Here is a 20,202-nt window from a genome sequence, read left to right as displayed (position 1 = left end):
GGAAAACTCTCGACACATTTAGGAGTCGGGAGGTAATGTGAGTCGGACTTACGTGGTGCTGAAGTCGGCCCAGTTGCTGTTAGCAGAAGATGTTGAGGTGGAGGTGTGTCCGGAAGCTGAAGGGGGAGTGGCCATTGGCTGCTGGGCCGACGGGGGTGTGGCCGAAGACGAAGGCCGCAAGCTGACTGGTGCTTCGCTTTCAGGTATCCGCTCTGCATAATTAGCTGGGAACCAACCGGTTCTGCCTCTGAGCTCACCCCCCAGCCACCCAGGCTCCCCAGTTTGAGACTCATCCACCTATCAGAACACAGAGGCAACATTACAAAAAGGTCTACTGAAACAGAGGTAGCTCTAAATACTACTGTCAACTCTTCAAAGGGACAATGAACAACAAAAACAAAGCTTTGCCGGTGAGACCATCTGTCACAGTGAGCAAAGTTATTAAATACTAGAAAAATGGATGAGAAAAAGTGAGATGCAGTAATCCGTTTGCTGGCTAATGTTCCACCAGGTGTTCATTATATTCAGCAACTTTCTTGACCAAATTACAATAAAATAGTTGCTCGACAACTATTTCTTGTATTTGCATAATTAGGAGGATGCTGTGTTTCTAGACAAAACTCTTAGAGTGTTTTCACACCTGACAGTCCGGTGGACTCGGCTGGATTATTAACCAAAACTGCAACATTTGTTGCATTTTCAGCTGATGCAGTTCACTTTCACTGAACTGTGTCAAACAATCCAAACTAATTGAGCGCCACCTGTGGGGGCGCTGCACCAAGAGCCTCTGAAGGAAGCCGCAGGAAAACCTCAGAAGAAGACATGAATGCAACTTCCTTCTTTACAAACTAGAAATAAAAATGGAGTAGTGTTAGATTTTAGCAGTTGCAGTTTCAGCAATTTTTCTTTCTAGCATTTGACTCTTGGTTTTATTTACCCAGAATGCCCTGCACTACAGTGAGTATCCTGCTTAAAAGCAGCTTCCGTTCTCCTTGGCATTCTCATATGCATTTGAACCGCACCAGAGTTCATTTTAATCAAACCGAGGCCGAGGATTTTAGGGTGGACCAGTTTGCTTTTTTTGGTCCACATCAGAGTTCTATTACACATTCGTACCTCCCCAGACAAACCAGACTTTCAAAGCAGAAGAACTAGAGTTGGATTAAAGCAGACTAAATGTTGCTGGTGTGAATGCACCCTTAATAACATGCAGGCCTGCATGCACTCCGGGTTAGCTGTAACTCAGATTCACATCTGAAGAGAAGAAATAATAAAACACCTTAAGTTCAGCTTCTCAGAGCAGAATTCCAGTAAGCAGATTTTTTTCATTTACCGAACCAGACTTGCATTGTCAACATATTTAATGACCTGTTTAAGAAGTGATCCCACATCTCTGAATGTACCACCAGGTTTTTGCAAATTGATGCTGGCTAGTCTGAAGGAGCTGAGGGGGAGAGCTGTGAGGAAGGGCTGCTCTGTCAGATTGAAGCTCATAAGCTTGGAAACTGCAGCTTTTCTCAAACATGAATGGGAAAATAAAGGTAACACTCCAGGTTTGTTTTTGATGAGAGAATAACATAGCATGATGTAAAGCTCAGAAAAGTAAATTTTACATGATATGATGTCTATGTCTAAGGGATGCTCACACAGATTATGAAAATACAAGAGGTCTGGCAGCATTTCGGCTGCCTATGAAAAGTATTCACCCCTTTGGATATTTTTCCCCTTTTCTTAGTTTTACAAATCATTTATGATTAACAAAATATGGCTTTTGTGACAAAAAAATTACCAAATTACCAAAAAAATGTTGTAAATTTTTTGGTCAAAAGAAAAAAGAAAAGCCAAATTCAGTTGATTTTGATTGATTTGTCAAAGAAATCAAAAGCTTGAACATTCAATACTTTTCACAGGCGCTGGACATTTATCTGTGACGACTTTGTGAAAAGCAAAGTCAATTACATTCATCCACTGGTAAATGGAAAAACATCTAGATGACATGAGATGAACCAATGGCAGCAAGCGTTTTCTTTTGTTTTTGGCTTGTGATTGGTGGAAGCACACAACACTGCACTGGGCGGGGCCTGGGGGCCGAGGGGCAAGGACTTACCCATTCCCCCTTCACCTTCAGTATGCACAGTGGAGGAGAGAGGAAAAAGTTAATACAAGCAACCCGTCTTTCACACACAAGCACACTGCAGGAGGAAGCCCAAGAAACCGAAACAGAACACGTGTTGAAAGAACTCTCTAAAGCTTCTTTCTGAGGCGACTGGGTCAAAGTACGCACCATGATGACATCACCAGGCTGGATGCTGATCTCATCGTGACTACGAGCATCGAATGGATACAGAGCCCTGTAGTAGACCACCTTCACTGGCTTCTGCTGTTTTTGTTGCTCGAAGCCACTGGCAGAAGCTTTCTGGTCAAACAGACTTGGGCCAGGAGCCTTGTCTACTGTAGAGAGATCAGAGAAACAGAAATATAACAAACTTGTGACCGAAAAAACCAATACACATGATGTACCATGCTGAAGGCGACACTGTTTAAGTCTATGGACGTAGACCAAGATAGGTGCCTGATATCTTGGCCGATTTCTTTTGACTTTCTCATTGTGTCAAACAAGAAATAAGTATGTTTAAGGTGTGACCTTAAAATACATCCATGCTGGTCCACAGGGTTCTGTTCCTCATGTCTGTCAAATGACTGGATGACATCCTCTGCATGCCATGATGTGCTGCAGAAGCCCATTAGTCAGACATTCATTTAAGTCAGGTATGCAGTAGCAAGGAGACACCTAACAAAGTGTTGGACAGTGATCCAGGGTTGGGAGCCACTGAGATAATCTGTCATAAACCATGAGATTATCATCTGGGCTTTCTTCATTGTTTGAAGAGACAGTCATCAATCTGTATATGAACTTCTAAATTTGAAGACATTAATAAATACATTTCTGACATTCTCTCTTTAATGTGTGTCTCTTTAATTCTAACAGACCTAAAACTAGAGAATTTGGTCTGATTTAACTTCAGACAGAAATAAAGGTGAATGCGTCTTTTTATTTGTAAAAGTCTGGTTTCAATTGGATGAACAGATATAACCACTTCCCACTTGATTCCAACCGCATTTTGGAATCAAGATCCCAATCAGCAGCAGCTGTAACCCACCTGCTGAAACCCAGGGGTCAGCTGGCTGGGTGAACAGCTTGTTCAGTTTGTCCTGAATGTCCTTCTTTCCTCTGCTCTCCACATCCTTCTCTTCCACTGAGCAGGCCCCCTTCCTGCCTTCCTCTTCCTCCTCCATCCCTCTCCTCTTCCTCTCCTCTTCCTCTTGAGTGACTCTGTTTAGCCAGGCGTGTGACGCAGACACGGAGGCGGGGCTAGGAACTTTAGGGGCAGAGCTTCCCGTTTCTCCCCGCCAGGCCACTCCTTCCTTTGACGATGACCTGGATGTTGGCAAGAATAAGGTGCAAAGAAGGTCAGATTATTTACCAAAAAAAACATTAAAAATGCCAACATTTCAGTATTTCTTCCCGTCTTACCCGCCCTCCTGCAGCTCAGCAGACTTCCTTTCGATTGCCGTTTGCATGTAAGGTTGGGAGAGTGACTGAGCGCCTCCCTCCAACTCCTTCTGCTTCTGCCTCTGCTGCCGGCTGTGAATCTCCCGCAGTTCCTGCAAAGCATCGTGGCGTACAGGAAAGGAACAGCGATGAGGGCGAAGTGGGTTCAGAGGGTCGGTGGCTACGGGTTACAGTCCACAACTAAACAACAACACCAGCAGCGGCGGCACATTTCGCATTAGTCAGGTGATCAAGACAAGCTCCGCCCCCTTCAAATAAACAAAGCAGCACGTTTTGGCATGTTTCCAACAAAAGGAAACAAGGAATCAATATAAAAAACTTTTTTAAATAAATGTTATTAAAAACAAAATCACAACCTTTTCATACATTTCAATCTTCTAGCAATGTATGTCTTGCTGTCTATACATAGTGAGGTGGAGAGTTTCCACAGTCTTTCTAAAATGCTATAATTTTCTTTGTCCAAACTTGTTGAAATTTTAGATTCGTCTTCATTTGATTTATTCCTTGTGATTGGTTTTAGTGGTGAAAAAATATGGCTGGGAGAAGACCTATAGGAAAAAATAACGTATTGGTATAGGAGTTTCAGAAAAATTGTAACTGCAGAAATCTGTTCTTGGTCTTCTTTCTCATTTTTTTTTTAAACTGCTCCTTCAGTGAGAATAAGCATTTCATCAATGCTTATGATAAAATTATGAAATTTTAAATGTTCTAATTTAAAATTAGTTCAACAATTACCATTTTGATGACTAACATTTTTTGAAGAGTAATTTTGTTTACAGAGACATCATAATCCATTTTTTTAATTAGCAAATTAATTTCCTCTTTGGGTCAGTAAAGTGTTTTTGAATTTAAATTGAATGCAATTCACGTTTCAGTTGTATGTGGTTTTGATTTCCGTTTTATTTATTGTTTTTGAGTGTTGTGTTTATTCTTAGATATTAGAAATAACTTCCAGTTCCAGTGTTAGTGTTTACAAAATCAGCGTTTATTGGTCTTCGAGAGGGCAAACTTGAATTATTATTCCATTATCATATTTTTTGAAAATGAACTCAAACCAACATTATTATTTATCGCAATAATTACTGGGAACATTTGTTATTCAGCAGTTTGTTGTCTCATAAAATTTGTTATACAGTGATAGTGAACTGTAAAAAATAAAAATATGAAGTATATTTTCATATATTGGTTCGGTTTTTACAGCTTCAGTGCTTCATATGATCAGCTTTTCTAAATTTGTCATTTCGAAAAAATTGCAAAATGTTTAGATTTTTTTTATTTTACTGGAATAGGTGTTGCTGCTACCAATCCCAAAGCAATGTGCGCTGCTGAAGGTGGAGCTTGCACAAAGGACTCTCTTGTTGACATACTGGGTTAAAAGGAGTGAATGAATAAAGGAAGGCTAACAGAGGGTGGAAAAGGAATGAGTGCGCTGAGATAAACATGGGCAGTTCTGTGTACCCATGACAACCATCTGTGCCGTTAGAAACCACTCTGTCGCTTAAAACAATGCAATGTGGATGTTGTGTTCCAGCCAATCGACCGATGTGAGGAGGACACTTCAAGGGACAATCAAACAAATAAGAGAGAAGAGATAGACAACTTTGAGGAGACAGAAAAGTCCAAACAACCTGGAACAGGAAGTGAAAGAGACGCTGGAGAACAGACACACACACACAGACACTCGCTCACATTAAACCTGTTCATTTTTAAAAATAACACAACTCTCCCAGCTTCCTGTCAGGTTGAAACAACGATAGTTAAGGCAGGACTTCAGTGACGTGAGATAAAGTAGCCTTGCATATCAAAAAACGCCATAAAAATGTCAACAGTGTTAGATAGAGATGCACAGAGACACAATTGGACAATTTTCAGCTTGGCAGACCAGCGCAGGTTTCAACAACAACGCTACAGTATGAAAGTTGTTATGAAGCAAATAATTGTTATAGTTAGCAATTTTCAGTAAAGGCTTTTAAAATTTGTTAGCATGCTGTCTAGTCATTCTGGTTAACACAGGACACTTTGATAGGTTTTGCTCATTCCGCTTTGCTGCTGTTTTTTACTTTTGGAGCGTTCAGCTCCTTTTTAAATCTGTGTGGTCTCATAATTTGAGAGATTTTTTTTTCTACCTCTTCTGGGATTTGGGGCCATAGTTCAGGTATTATTCGAGCTTTGGGATGATAATCAGCTGCTTCCAGTTGTAAAAGCCTCACAGTTATGCATCATAACCAGGTTGCTCTTGTAACCAGGTAGATATGTATTGCAATTTTTTTTGCCCAGGTCCCTCTTGAAAATGAGATCTAGATCTCAACGGGGGTTTTACCTGGTTAAATAAAGGAATATATAATACCTGCCTTAAAGTAAAAAATTAACAGCAAAAATCCTTCCAGATGCACAGCACTCAAAACCAGATGGAATAACATGCAATGAGTCCAAACATGCAATGCCTCAATTTGAAAAATAATAAAACTTATGAACACAAATTGACAAAAAGAACAAATCAGAACTACAGTAACTGAGATATTCCAATTCTAAAATAATGTTAGTACAAGAGTGTACTGAGCTGCAGCAAACCTTAGCATGTTGCAGGCTAGGTTCTGTTTCTGCTACTAGCTACCTGATATGGAAAATAAGTGGTTTAGCAATATTAACAGACATTTCTACATCTCAGGCTTAAATTAGAACTTATGTTATCGTGGGGAATCGATAGTGAATCAGCAAAAATCTGTATCGGAAGCTGTGTAAAAATGTCTGATCAGTGCATCTCTACTGTTAACTACAAGAACAAAGCTAGCTAGCTGGATAAGCAGGAAGCTAAACAACACAATGTGAGGGAAAGAAAGGATTTTAAAAAACAAGTAAAAGCAATAAGGAAGAAGATATAGAAAGAGATCAAAGAGAGGACAGAAAGACAGAAAAAAGGAGATTATGAGAAGGAGAGGATGGGTTGTTACATGGACCTTTATAGAGCCGGCTAACCGAGTCAGACAAACTCTGACGGCTAATAATAACTCCTTCAGTTGTCCCTCGTCCTGGTACTGAAACACACACACACACCCACAACAGGCAATACACACAAACACAGAAGATATATCTCTCAGCATTTCATTAATTTTGTTCACAATTTGGTCATTTAAAGAATCAAAGTGAACTTTTTTGTCAGTTTGTTACTATCTGAGCTCTTTGTAAACCCTCTAGTATTAGCAACTAATAAGTTAAACATACTCCTGTGTTTAATGTGTAAACACAGGATGTAAAGGATTAATGTAAAGTGTATAACATTAGACATATGAAAGGCCAAAAGAACTTTGAGGGTTTAAAATCCCTTCAACCACAATTGTTCATATTTGCCTTCAAAGTCCTAATTTATTCCAAATGGCAGCTGTTTTTTAAAGCTATGATGGTGACTCATTTAAAGAAGGACGTTTTGTGATTCACTGTGATGACCTATGCATATTAACAAAAGCTGGTTTAGTCAGTGTTATGCAAACAAGCAAGATGCTGGCACAGTTTAATTTATTTTATTTTGTGCTACGATGCTGTTCATATTCTAAAACTTCTTTTTACGAAAAAGAAGTTTCTTTTAAAACAAAGTAAAAATTCCAGGAAGTAGTGTGCCTCAAAAATCTAATACACATCCAAGTTTGTTCCATTTAGCTTTATTTCAAGATTATTTGATGTTGAATTAGCAGTAGAGGACAGTGCTAGCTAAAACCATTAGTTGTGCCAATCCTAAAGCACTAATCAAACATTAGTTCTGCTAATATTAAAGCATTAACTGATATTTAGTTGTAATTGTAGTTCCGAAAAATTAATTTGCTTTAATGGAAACACACCAATTTCGAAAAACATAAACACTAAAAACATTTTTTTTTTGATGAAAAATGTTTTCATGCTTGGATGAGATGCTTTTCCGGCTGTATCCAACATGACAGGAAGTGGTAGAAAGATGATGGCACGGCATGTTTTTTTTAATGACTAACTGGGTGAACAAACTTATTCACGTTTTTCATATTTAATGAAAACACCCCAATTGCGAAACTGTGTTTCTTTGATATTAGTGGACTACTGACAGTTTTGCACACATTTATAACAGAAACGCAGCTAGTGCTGTGTACTTAGGTTAATCTCAACCATCAACACACAAAAAGCCTTTCAGGGTTCTGCTTCTTGGTTGTTAAAGTCAAAAGCAGGTTAGTCACCTGGTAAATGTCCAATTCAAACACAAAACACTGACCTTAGTGGTCAGCTGATGATCACCAGCAGAACTCCAGTTACATAACCACTAAATACATCCCAACTGCAGTACCACCCCATTCCAGCTGTGGCAGTGTGCTCTACCTGTCTCCCTTTCTCTTGGCGGTGAAGCTGGCGTCGCAGGGCTTCTATCCTGGCACAGTGGTTGGCATAGAACTCACACAGACACTGGCATGGGAGCAAAAGGCCAGTGTGGGGGGTAAATGAAAGGAGTAGAAAATATAGGAGGGATTTAATAAGAGGGTTGAACAAATAATAACAGGGAGAAAACGAATTGGAGGAATGCAGGTTGAAGAAGCAGAAACAAAATAAAAACGAGTACAGCCAGGAGCAAAAATTAAAACAACAAACAAACAAACAGGTACAGAAGCAGAGCAGATGTAGAGCCCCAGTGGTTATAAAGGCACAGCAGTGACCAAGGAAGATTTAGGGAGTTATGGCAGTATGGAGGGGAGGGTAGAGGGAAGTAAAGTCAAATATTGTTCGCACCTCAGTGGTGTTTGTCTCGCTTACTGTAAAGAACTACACAACCGAGACGTGCTTCGAGCTGCCGGGAACTGCTTTATTACTTTCTGTTCTACTTCTACTGATGCTTCTGTTATGTTGGCTTCGCTACATAAATCCTGAGCCATGTTGATTAGATTAGTTAGAAAATTAGTTTATTATTGTCTCTATGGTAGCTGCTCTTCTGCCTTCCTCCAAGTCCTGAGTGTTCCCATCTGCTTCTGGCTATGACACACAACAAGACTGAGTCTGCACTCTCTGACCTCTCCCAGGGACCTAGATAAAATAAGATAAAATAAAATAAAGACTAACTGGCTCTGAAGTATCTTGGTGTGTTAGAGCCATTGTAGACAAAAAAGGAGTGAATTTTGCCACAAAAAAAAAATCAGAAAGTTTGAGATTAATCTGAGCAAGATCCTTTTTTGGTGGAAATTTACTCCTCCTTTTTGTGGACTTTCAGAACTTTCCATGTTTTTTTCTAGATAAATTTTGAGATTGACCTAAAAATTTCAAGCAAATTTTGGACTTTTCAAGCTCAGAATTTTTCAAGTTTCTTTTTTCTAGACAATTTCTGTGACTCTCAATTTTTAATTTTTTTTTTACCAGAAGTTTACTTTTTTTAAAATAATCTTTCTACAATGCCCTAATAAGTCATCATACTGAAGAAATCTAATCTTTTGCTGGTCAAATCTTCAGTGCCCATAAACTTCTTCATGAATGATAAATTGACATCCAGCAGCATATTATTGTGAAACGGAAGGAAAATGACAGTAAATATGTTGCATACATATGAAGGAAACCTGTTAAGACGCAGAAAAATTCAAATCAAAAATATTTTTTTTCTAAGTCTAAATTAAATGTCGTAACTCATATCATCCAAATAGCTTCAATTAGTTATTGTGGATGGTGGTGATGTGGACTGGAAGGATCTCCGGTTGCAGCCTCTAGCTGAAGACAGTTTCATGACTGCAATGACATGTTAACACCTCAATATCAGGCGACAGAGATTATATTCAATAATAACATGCCCTGGATGACATTGTCATTTCTCTTTAAATATACATCTGGCTGTCTGGTTAGAATGCCGAGCAGAAAAATATTTGAGGTATCATTTTAGTTTTTGGGATGAGAATCCCATAAACATAAAATATTTTACAACAATTTTATGTTGTAAAACATAAAATTGAAAAAAAAAAAGTTATGCCATGGTTACACATCATAGCAGCTATCAAATAGTAAACAAACCAGACAAAAAAAAGACGTAAAGGCAGAAATAAGCCTGTCATAATAAGCAATTAATCACATTAATAAATTAAAATTTGCTCAACAATTTCCATTCGGAGGACTAATATTCTGAAAAGCCATTTTGTTTACAGAGACTTCATAATTACGGCTTCGGTTACATTACAGGCTTTTATTTATTGTTTTTGTTTGCTTCGTGTTATTTTGGATATTTAATACACCTTCCAGTCCCAGTGCTAGGTGTTCTTTACACCTGAAATCAAAATTTATTGGTCTTTGAGGGGACGAACTAGTGTTATTGGGGCCATTATCATAACTTTACTTGACAATGGTCTCAAAATAACAATATTATCTTTTATCACAATATTTTATGGGGCAATTTATTGTCCAGCAAAATTTGTTATCGTTTCAGGCTGTGGCAAAAATCCTTTCAGCTGCACAGCATTCCAAATCCAAAGGAAATAAATGATCAAATGTGCCAAAAAAGCTTTGTACAGAAGTCAACCAAAATAATTCAACTTGCTGTCACTAGTAGCAGCATAACTCTAGAAAATAATTTTCCTTCCACTTCACACTTATGCACTACTTCATAATGGTCTATCTCACAAATCCAAAGAATTTACGGTAAAGTTTATCATTGTAACGGGAGAAAATGTGACAACGGACACGGTATAAATACACTGTAAATAACCAGTTGTTTGCTTCCATAATTTGGCGCCAAAAACACAACAATTAAATGTGGCAGCAGCAGCAGTACAACATCCATAGGAACAGAAATGCACCAAAGCTCAATTCACCAATAAACAAAGTACAACTAAGCTTTGAGATGAATGCTATGAAGAATGGACATCATTATAGAATTAATTTAGGAATGCAAAGTGTCAGGAAGCATTTGATTGGTTCATTTTCTCGCTCTACAACTGAGTTTATAAATAAACTTTACAGTGAATATACCATTATCTTGTTTTATGTAAAAGACTTTTTTCCTCTTAAGTATGAAATCGGTCAATATTAAACCTAAAGTGCCAATAATCAAAATTTTAATGTCTGGTCTTTAAAATTGTTGTTTTGAAGCATTACTAAGGATTTTGAAAATGTCTGGAACAGTATGAATAATCTATGACAATATTATATAAATGTTATTCTTTTAAAATTAACACCATTTAGTGTTTTCTTAATAGTTTATTGATCCAGTATTAGCCTTGCCAATCAAGCTGTCTTCAATATTGTTAAAGAGCGCAGACTGATTGGAGCAATTTTACTCATATGGGTTGAAATCCTATTTGTGGGGTTTGATCTTGATTAAAACACATTACATTATTACATTATCAACTTTGTGGACTTTCTACACTTAGACATGTTTTGGTTTTGTAGCCAAGATTTCTTCAGTAACTCCAGCTTAAAGCTGCACTCCAATTTATTTAACCTATCCCTCAAACAGTAAACTTTGTTACATACTTATGTCGTGTAGCTATGTTTTCTTTGTCTCGTGATGAGCTCTATAAACGCATTGCTTCATTACCTTCAGCTGTGTGTTGAAGGCGTCTATTTCCAACAGTTTAGCTCTGGTCTCTCTCTCCACTGAATCCAGCTGCTCTTTGAGCTGCTGCCTGCTATTCTCCTTTTGCTCAATGGCTTTCTGCAGCGATGACAAGCTGTCACCTAAACACACACACAGTAGACGATGTTAGTTAGATAAGCTCAGGCAGTAGGACAGCTCCTGGTTTCTTAGGAGTTACTATAAAATTCAGGAAAAATGATCAGAATCTTGGCTGCTGCTGTAAAACCTTTTTATTTCTGAACTCTTGTTCTGGAAACAAGAGTTTCCAGAGCTCAGAAGTTTTTCTAACATCATAAAGAAAGAAGAAAGAAAGAGAGAACGAAAGGAGAAAGAAAAAAAGGTAAAACAAAAGAGAGAAAGAGAAAGAAATGGAGAAAAGGGAAAGAGCAAGAAAGAAAAGCAAATAAAGGAAGACAAAATGAAAGAGAGAAGTATGGCATGACGTAAAGAAAAAAACACGGAAAGAAAGAAAATATTTTCTAATACATTTCTAAACTTTAGTGGTTTTCTTGTTTATTTTTCTGGATAAAACACTTGAGTCCCATGCTTTTCCAGACAGAAACTCTACTGTATGTGTTTGACTCACGGTGCAAACTGTTCTGCTGGACCTGCTTTAACTGCTCATTCAGATTCTGCTTGTCAGGAATGAGCCTCCCCAGCCACTGTTGAGAGTCCTGCATACAACAGAAAAACATCAGCCACAAACTAACACACACCTTACACCTCTGCTTTAACTTACAACTAAAGTGGTTGTAAACTAATATTTTAGTAATTGAGTATTCTATCAATTATTCTTACAATTAATCGAGTAATCAGATAAAAAATTTTTTTGATAAAATAAAATATTGGTAAATCTAACATAACAGCAGTCAACATCAGTCCAATTTTTCAGATTTGAAAAATCTACTATTATCTACTATTACTGTTCTGTATTTTAGAAAATGTGTTAACCTGAAGAAAAGTTATACAAAAATCTGAAATTATATTCAATTTAATAATAAAGAGGCAGACTCACAAAAACACTTATAAAAAATGCCTATACTCAAGCTTTTAGTTTATGTTTTAATCTTCAGTCAATTTAATAGACGAACTTTCACCTTATCCAGACATTTATAGCTTTTGTTAGCGACAGGATTTTGTCACACAGAAACATCTACCAGCCATGTACCGACATGATGCGCTCCGCCACCCATTTGTTGAGACCAGTATGATGTGAAATTTATTTTGCAGTTTGTCCGTAAAGCAACACTTACGTTAATCATCAACTACAGCACAGATGGCCGCAGTGTTCAGTTTATCTGCTCACCTGTATAAATACTCCTGCTGCACTGTTTGCTCTGAACCAGCAGCTCAGTTAGGAGAAAAGCTGCCAAACTCCAGGTATCACATCTATCTATTTAAGGATGCTTACTGATCCCCCGAAAAATGATAAAAACCTGCACATTACTATCGATCAATAAAATCCTACCAGACCAAACTTGAAAATTGGACGTTTTGCTGCCAACACTTAACTTTCGTCAACAACTCATAGGCAGAAGTGAGAGCACTGCGCAACACAAATAATGACTCGGCCAGAACACGGTGCGCTAATTAATAAAACATAATTTAACAAACCTTCGAGGCAGATACATTTTCTTCAAGGGATTTTAATAATCGAGATATTCAAATCATTCAAGGAATCATTAGAGTCCTAATTCTACTAAAGCTGAAGATTACAAAAACACAACAACACCCAAAGGTGTGCAACATAACAGAGTTAGATAAATGACATAGCAAAGAATGTCTGTGTGTGTGTTGGGTTTACGTACCTGAAGCTGCTGCTGAAGCTGTGTGATTTCAGCGATGCGTGTCTCTCTCGTCTGATTGGTCTGCTCCATCTCTCTCCGCTGAGTTGAAAGACGAAACCGAACATCCTTCAGTTTACCTTCCAGCTGGTTCTTCTTATCATTCTGGAGAATAGGAAAACACGTATTGTTCAATTTATTCTATTTATCCCTTAGCAAAAAAAAAAAAAACTGAACCCGCGTCTGTCCATTAAGTGAATATAAGGAAAAGAATCTCATGCGCTCTGTTAAAGGACCAGTATTATATATTTTCCAGACACTTTATGGTACAATCAAGTAACTACAGTATGTTACCTTCAGTTGTTATAAAAATTCCCAACACTATATACTGCATATATATATATTCAGAACAATACTCAGGTAGGCTGTGGCTTTGACACGATGCTCAATTAGTACTAATGGACCCAATGTGTGCCAGGAAAATATCCCCCAAACCATTGCACCACCACCACCAGCCTGAACCGTTGATACAAGGCAGGATGGATCCAGGCTTTCATGTTGTTGAAGCCAAATTCTGACTCATCTGAATGTCGCAGCAGAAATCGAGACTCACCAGACCAGACAACGTTTTGTCCAATATTCTGCTGTCCAATTTTGGTGAGAACTGTAGTCTCATCCGCATCAAGGTTGTTGTGTGTTCTGAGATGCTCTTCTGCATACCTTGGTTGTAACAACTGGTTATTTGAGTTACTGCTGCCGTTCTATCAGCTTGAACCAGTCTGGTCATTCTCCTCTGATCTCTGGCATCAACAAGCCATTCGCTCCCACAGAACTGCCACTCAATGGATATTTTCTCTTTTTCAGACCCTTCTCTGTAAACCCTAGAGATGGTTGTGCATGAAAATCCCAGTAGATCAGAAGTTTATGAAATAAGATCAGTTGGATCTGTCTGATCCATTCTGATTAACTTTAATTAGAGGTCCGAGGTTGAATTAAACCCAGCATATTATTTTTAATGACGATTTTACTGCTTCCCTCCATGCACTGCAACTTCTCTCGTTTTTAGCTTTTGTTCACTCCAGCGGTTTTGAGAGACAAGATCAATTGAACCTGTCTAAAAAAATAAAAGCATGCGCTTTTACGGTCAAATACGGAAAATATTCCTTTAACACAACCCATGTGTATATATATCTATCAAATATGACTTAAAAGAAATTTGACTTTGTAAATTAACACCTTCAAATTGGGCCTCTATCTCTTTCAGAAACTCCTGCTCTTTCTTAAACTTTGTCTTCAGGAAATCATCATAAAATTGCTCCTCTATTAATGCTCTGTGCAACGCCAGTAAAAACGCTGTTATACAGAGAAGTAGCTCATATAATGAGCTCAGCAGATGTGCAGTTCCACCAGGTGTCTGCTAATTGCTGCTGGCTAGTCTGAAGGAGCTGAGTGGGAGAGTCATAGAGATGCTCTGTGAGGTGAAACTCAGAAACTTGGAAACTGCATCTCTAAGGAAGATATGCGTCTCAAAGGTGGAGCTATGGCCACCCAAGCGTTTTGCACAGCTGAATGGTTGCCATGGATATTAAAGGATTTCTCAAAAATGCATGAAAGAATCAAGGCAACACTCCAGATATGTTTTTGATGGGGGAATAACATCATAACATGATGTAAAGCTCACAAAAGTCAATTTTACATAACACTGTCCCTTTAAGTACAGTGGAGGACCTGTGATGCTTCCAGTCAAAGTCTGTGTGGAGTGTGTGCTTTGCGACAAGTTATTTTGAATTACCAGAGCCTCCAGTTCAAACTCCAGCGTCTTCTTCCGGGCTTTGAGCAGCACTATACTTTCTTGTTCTCGGTTTCTTTGCGTCAGGAGCTCCTGGCGACGCTGGCGCTCCCACTCCAACTGACGCTGGCGCTCTAGTTCCCGCTTAGCTGCCTGGGACACAGAAAGGCGCTAAAGAATCACAACACAGAGCTACACATGATCCATAACAGAACACAGTGATTAGAAGCAACAAGGCAGGTTGATGTTTCAGCTTATTTACGGTAAACACAGAGATTAAAAACTACATATGCACTGATTTGATATTAATATCTGTTTCGGTCTCGATTTGAAAAAGATTGTTGATTGGTTATGAATTTGTCCGATACAATACTGCAGATCTATTCAGTCTAATTCTATGGCTTGTACTCTGAGCAACATCATGTTGTTGTTTATTTTACATTATATTTAGAATTTCTAATTGCAGTTTCTGAACCATTTGAAAGGTTTGTTACAGTTTGTTTTTACTGTTGTTTATGTCAGCTTCAGTTTCTTTATTATTTTACATTTTGTGTTATATTTCAAATTGCTGTGACTGAGCAAATTAAAGTTGTGTTGTTTTTACATGTTTGACCAAGCTTGTGAAACTCTTGGGAGTGCTGCATTGGTGCAGAGTTACCAAATAAATGTGTAATAAAATACATTTTAAAAAAGAAACGTTTTCAGAACAGTTTTTCTGTATTGGATCAGTATCGACCAAAACTAAACTTCAGATACCGGTATTGGTTCTGGAAGTGAAAACAAATACCGGAGAAGTGCATTCATAATCCACACAGGTGGTAGAGAGTTCTATAATTACAGGTGCAGCATCTTCACTTCAGATGTAAAAATCTAGACGTGCCAATATTTCAATGTCTAGCGATTTCGATTCAGACAATAATTGTCTATTCAAACGAGATTCTGGTTAAATTATGTGACTGACAAGAGGAAGTGTAAACATTTATTTAAGACAATTGTGCAGGGTCTCATACCGCATCAAATTCCATCAGTATATATTTCAACAAAAATAGGTTTGTGCATAAAATTGTGCAACTTAAATTACCAATATTGTTTGCTTAGTTGCCTGGCTTTTTCTTACATAAGAAAATATTTACTGAGGTAGAGTGGACGCATAATGCAATGTGAGGTACACTTGCAAATAGAAGTGGCAAAGACAACTTAAACATATTTTGAAATAGATTTTTACACATTTTGAATCTATTTAAGATTTCCAGGACTAGGAATTGCAATCTTTTATGCAAAACCTCTAGAATGCTCCTTCTCCTCTCTCTACCTCTCTCCTTTCTATCTCCTTGCGCCGTTCTTCTTCTCTTTGCCTCTCCAGCTCTCGCTGCCTCTCCAGCTGCTTCTCTAGCTCCTGTTGTCGCCTCCTCTCCTGTTCCAGACGCTCGCGCTCCTGAAACACCGAGATGCAAACGTAACCAGGCAGATAATAGAATTTATTTGTTTTTGTTACTCCCGTTGAAACATTTATAGAAGTAGATAACTTCTGTAAAAGTTACAGATGATATAGAAATAAGCGTACCTTCCTCTCCTGTTCCTCCCTCTCCAGTGCTGCCAGCCGCTCCTGCTCTTTCCTCTGCTGCTCCTGGAGAGCCTGGCGTCTTTTCTCCAGCTCCAGGTTTCCTCTTTCAAAGTTCTCCCTCTTCTTGTCCTCAAATGTCACTGTGGAGCGATGGAATATATAAACATAACCACTGTTAATGGCTAAAAACAGTGAAAAATGTGAACGGAAAAAGCATTTGATTAGATTTAATATTAATAGGAAATCGACTAAGAGTTAAACAGAAATGCAGAAAAATTCATTTACGTTTCCATAACAACACAAACCATGCGGTATTTTAATTTTGTGCAAGGAGAAACTTCCAGAAGGAAGAGGATTAAACTTCTACAGATATAGTGCTTTCAAAACTATCAACATCCACTAAATTGCTTCAAAAACCTTCCCACAGGATGATATCGTCACCACCATGTGTCACCATGGCAACAGCGTTTTTAGGATGATGTGCAGTGTTAAGTGCTAGGCCAAATAGCACATTCAGGCCAAGCAAGACTTCTTTTGGTTTTCAATAATGGATTGTTCTTCTTTCTTTTACCGAGATGAAACTACACACAGGTGGAACCTATTTAATAATTGGATGACTTCAGAAGGCAGTTGTTCGCGATGTACTTTCTTTTAGGGTATTCAAGTAAAGGGGGACAAATACATATGCTCTCCATGATTTTTGCAGAGAAAAATGGGTAAAAATTTGTTTGTTCACGCAATAGGTTATTAAAAAACATGCAGCGCCCATCATCATCCTCCTACCACTTCCTGTTGTAGTCTTACTTGTGGTTTACGCCAGTGGCAACATTCATTTGTTTTGTCATGTGACAAAACAAATGAATGTTTGTTCGGATGTTTTGTTTCACACATCGTGTGATGTGAAAAAAGTGTTTCCATTGCAATTTCCCAGACCAATATTGATAAGGTCAAAAAAAGCAGCAAATTTTTTCATAAAAAAAATGTGGGGGGTTTTTCTGAATTTTATTAAGCAAATTTATTTTCAAAACATCAAAATGATTGCGGAAAGATATGGTCAACGGAAAAACAGCTATATTTGCACTTTGTAATGCAGATAGGTTAAGCATCAATATGTAGCTTGTGTAGAAAGTGGAGCATTTGGTTTGTTTACCTATACTGAGCAAGGTTAGCAAATCTCGGCTGGTATGGTAGCAGAAGCTAGACTTCTGCTACCATACCAGAAATCTAGCTGGTATGGTATGGAGATGGAACAAACTCCACCTGGTAGTTTCTTCTCCAGGTTGATCTCGTTCTCTTCCTCAGTCTCCTCCGGGACGCTCTTCTGGTCTGACTGGACGCTGTCACTCCGTACACGCCTTTGACACACACACACACACACGCGCGTGCGCGCACGCACGCACGCATACACACACATGTTCATCTGATTGGCTGTTCATCTTCAGTTCACCAAACCGACAACGGTGGGATAGATACCTGAAGGTTGGCGGGATGTAATCTGCTGGTAACACTGGAGGCAGTGGTAACCCTGACATGGCCATGTCTATGAGGTGCATAGCCAAGATGAACTCCTCCGCTGTTAGCTTCCCATCCTGATCAATGTCTGACAGACTCCTGAAGGAGATCATAATCCAACTGAATTTCACATGTTTGCTCTTCTTCTTTTAGCTAATAAATGGCTGAATTCAATGCACTGACCAGATCGTGGCTAACTGGCTCTGAGGAAGGCTGGATTGCATCAGAATAGTGCGAGCCTGGGGTCCTGAATTAGAAATCCATGTCAGTAGTTTAGAGAAAGACGTTGAAATTTCAATAAAAACCTGTTAGTGTATGTGGACGCACCGGTGAGGTATCCGCTCATCATCTTATCATGGGAGTTAAAAAGCTGCCTGTACTTTAGTCTGGAGGACTGAGGAACTGCCCAATCAGAGGGAGGCTGAGTACTGGGAGAAGATCGAAACAGGAAAGATGTAATGATTACTATGCTGTGTTGTTTCTTTTTATAGCTACTGATGCATCTCAACACAATAAAATACCATTGAAAAGTTATTTTTATTACAATAATTCAATATAAATAGTATCCTTAAACACACAGTGATATCGTGTAAGTGCTTATTTCAGTTCAATTACATCAAGGTTCTGCAACTTGTGGCTCTTTGGATCTTCCACAGTGACTCACAAATGTCCTCATTCACTATGAGAGTTGAAGTTCCACACCACATTCATTGCTTAGGATTAGTTTCTGTGTGCTTGCGTAGTGTGAAGGAAAGAAGAGATGATCGGTTTTGGTGATCAGCAACAAGAGACAGTGAACGGCAATCACCGATCATACACTTTTTCACGGGAATCAGATTATTATGATCAGTGGCCGATCGATTGGCACACCTCTGAGATGTCTATCTATCTATATATATATATATATAGATATATATATGTATTTACATGTGTTTTGTGGACTTGGAGAAGGCGTTCTACCGTGTCCCTCGGGGTTCTCCATGAGTATGGGGTACCGGGCCCTTTGATACGGGCTGTTAGGTCCCTGTATGACTGTTAGGTCCCTGTATGACCAGTGTCAGAGTCTGGTCTGCATTGCCGGGCTCGTTTCCGGTGAGAGTTGGTCTCCGTCAAGGCTGCCCTCTGTCACTGATTTTGTTCATTACTTTTTAAGGTCAGACTTTCTAGGCACAGCCAAGATGTTGAGGGGATCCGCTTTGGTGGCCTTAGGATCGCATCTCTGCTTTTTGCAGATAATGTGGTCCTATTGGCTTCATCAGGTCGTGATCTACAGCTTTCACTGCAGCTGTTCGAAGCCGAGTATGAAGCAGCCGGGTTGAGGATCAGTGCCTCCAAATCCGAGGTCATGGTCTTGAGCCGGGAAAAGGTAGTGCCTTCTCCGCGTCGGGGAGGATGTTCTGCCCTAAGTGGAGCAGTTCAAGTATTCTGGGATCTTGTTCATGAATGAGGGAAAAATGGAACGGGAGATCGACAGATTGGTGAAGCATCAGCAGTGAAGCAGGCGCTGTACTGGTCTGTCTGACTATGTTTCTCGGCTGGCCTTGGAATGCCTTGAGATTCCCACGGAGGACCTGGCCCAGTTACCTGGACAGAGGGAAGTCTGGGCCTCCCGTCTTAGGCTGCTACCCCCGCATCCTGTCCCCGGATAAGCGGAAGAACATGGAGATATATCTTTTTTTTTAATGATCATGTGATATTTGTGGTCCTAAACTGGTTTTATTTAGCTGGACTGAGTGCAAAATGGCTCTTTCAATTACAAATGTTGCAAACCCTAAATCCCATTAAAAAATACAATTATATTTCATAAGACCAATGAATAAAAGATTTTTTTAGGCAGAAATTTTGTCCTGCTGAAACCACTATGTACAAAATATGCCCTGCACTGGTCAGATTTCTTTTTTGCAGAAATTACTGCATCAATGCAGCGTAGCATGGCGGACTTTAAATGTACTTTGGTAAGTGCATACCAAAGTATGGACTCAGGACTCAGGTCGTGCTTTAAATAAACACCATAAAAAGTTTGTTTATTACTGAACTATATTACCATAGGGATATTCAATGATATTCCTATGTTATGAGATTAACCTAGATAGAAGAAAGTAATGGACTCTTAGCCTACCCTGCAACATCAAACGACGAGCCCTTCTGCAGCTTGGTGCTGGAACGATTGAACGAAGAGGTCTTGTTCACAGAGGGAGCTGAGAGAGAAATCCGAGAACAATTGTGACTTAAAAAAATCAAAACACACCGCTTTAGGAAGAGACAGAAAATGCTGAAGCAGTGCATTTTCAAGGTTTTTCTGCACAATTTCTGATTAATTCAAATAAGTTGCGGTGAACCGATTGCATGTTTCTTGTCAATTACCGGTTAATCGGTTTTTGCTGGTTTGCCTTATAAAACCGATTATAATGTCTTACA

The 20,202-nt window shown here is 38.9% G+C and overlaps 1 protein-coding gene across 1 annotated transcript in view; it reads right to left on the bottom strand.

The window, feature by feature from the left end:
* itsn1 (intersectin 1 (SH3 domain protein)) overlaps positions 1-20,202 on the bottom strand; it is a 61,558-nt gene that overhangs the window by 28,878 nt on the left and 12,478 nt on the right. The window contains 16 exon segments of the mRNA XM_032554133.1: positions 53-297; positions 2,108-2,122; positions 2,285-2,451; positions 3,162-3,439; positions 3,536-3,666; positions 11,097-11,236; positions 11,722-11,809; positions 12,944-13,084; positions 14,712-14,861; positions 16,021-16,143; positions 16,273-16,412; positions 17,533-17,627; positions 17,746-17,883; positions 17,968-18,031; positions 18,112-18,212; positions 19,904-19,982. Of these exon segments, the coding sequence (XP_032410024.1) occupies positions 53-297; positions 2,108-2,122; positions 2,285-2,451; positions 3,162-3,439; positions 3,536-3,666; positions 11,097-11,236; positions 11,722-11,809; positions 12,944-13,084; positions 14,712-14,861; positions 16,021-16,143; positions 16,273-16,412; positions 17,533-17,627; positions 17,746-17,883; positions 17,968-18,031; positions 18,112-18,212; positions 19,904-19,982 (2,095 nt within the window).

Source organism: Xiphophorus hellerii, chromosome 22, assembly GCF_003331165.1.
Source record: "Xiphophorus hellerii strain 12219 chromosome 22, Xiphophorus_hellerii-4.1, whole genome shotgun sequence".
NCBI classification, from domain to species: domain Eukaryota; kingdom Metazoa; phylum Chordata; class Actinopteri; order Cyprinodontiformes; family Poeciliidae; genus Xiphophorus; species Xiphophorus hellerii.
This window is presented reverse-complemented; position numbering and strand designations above follow the sequence as displayed.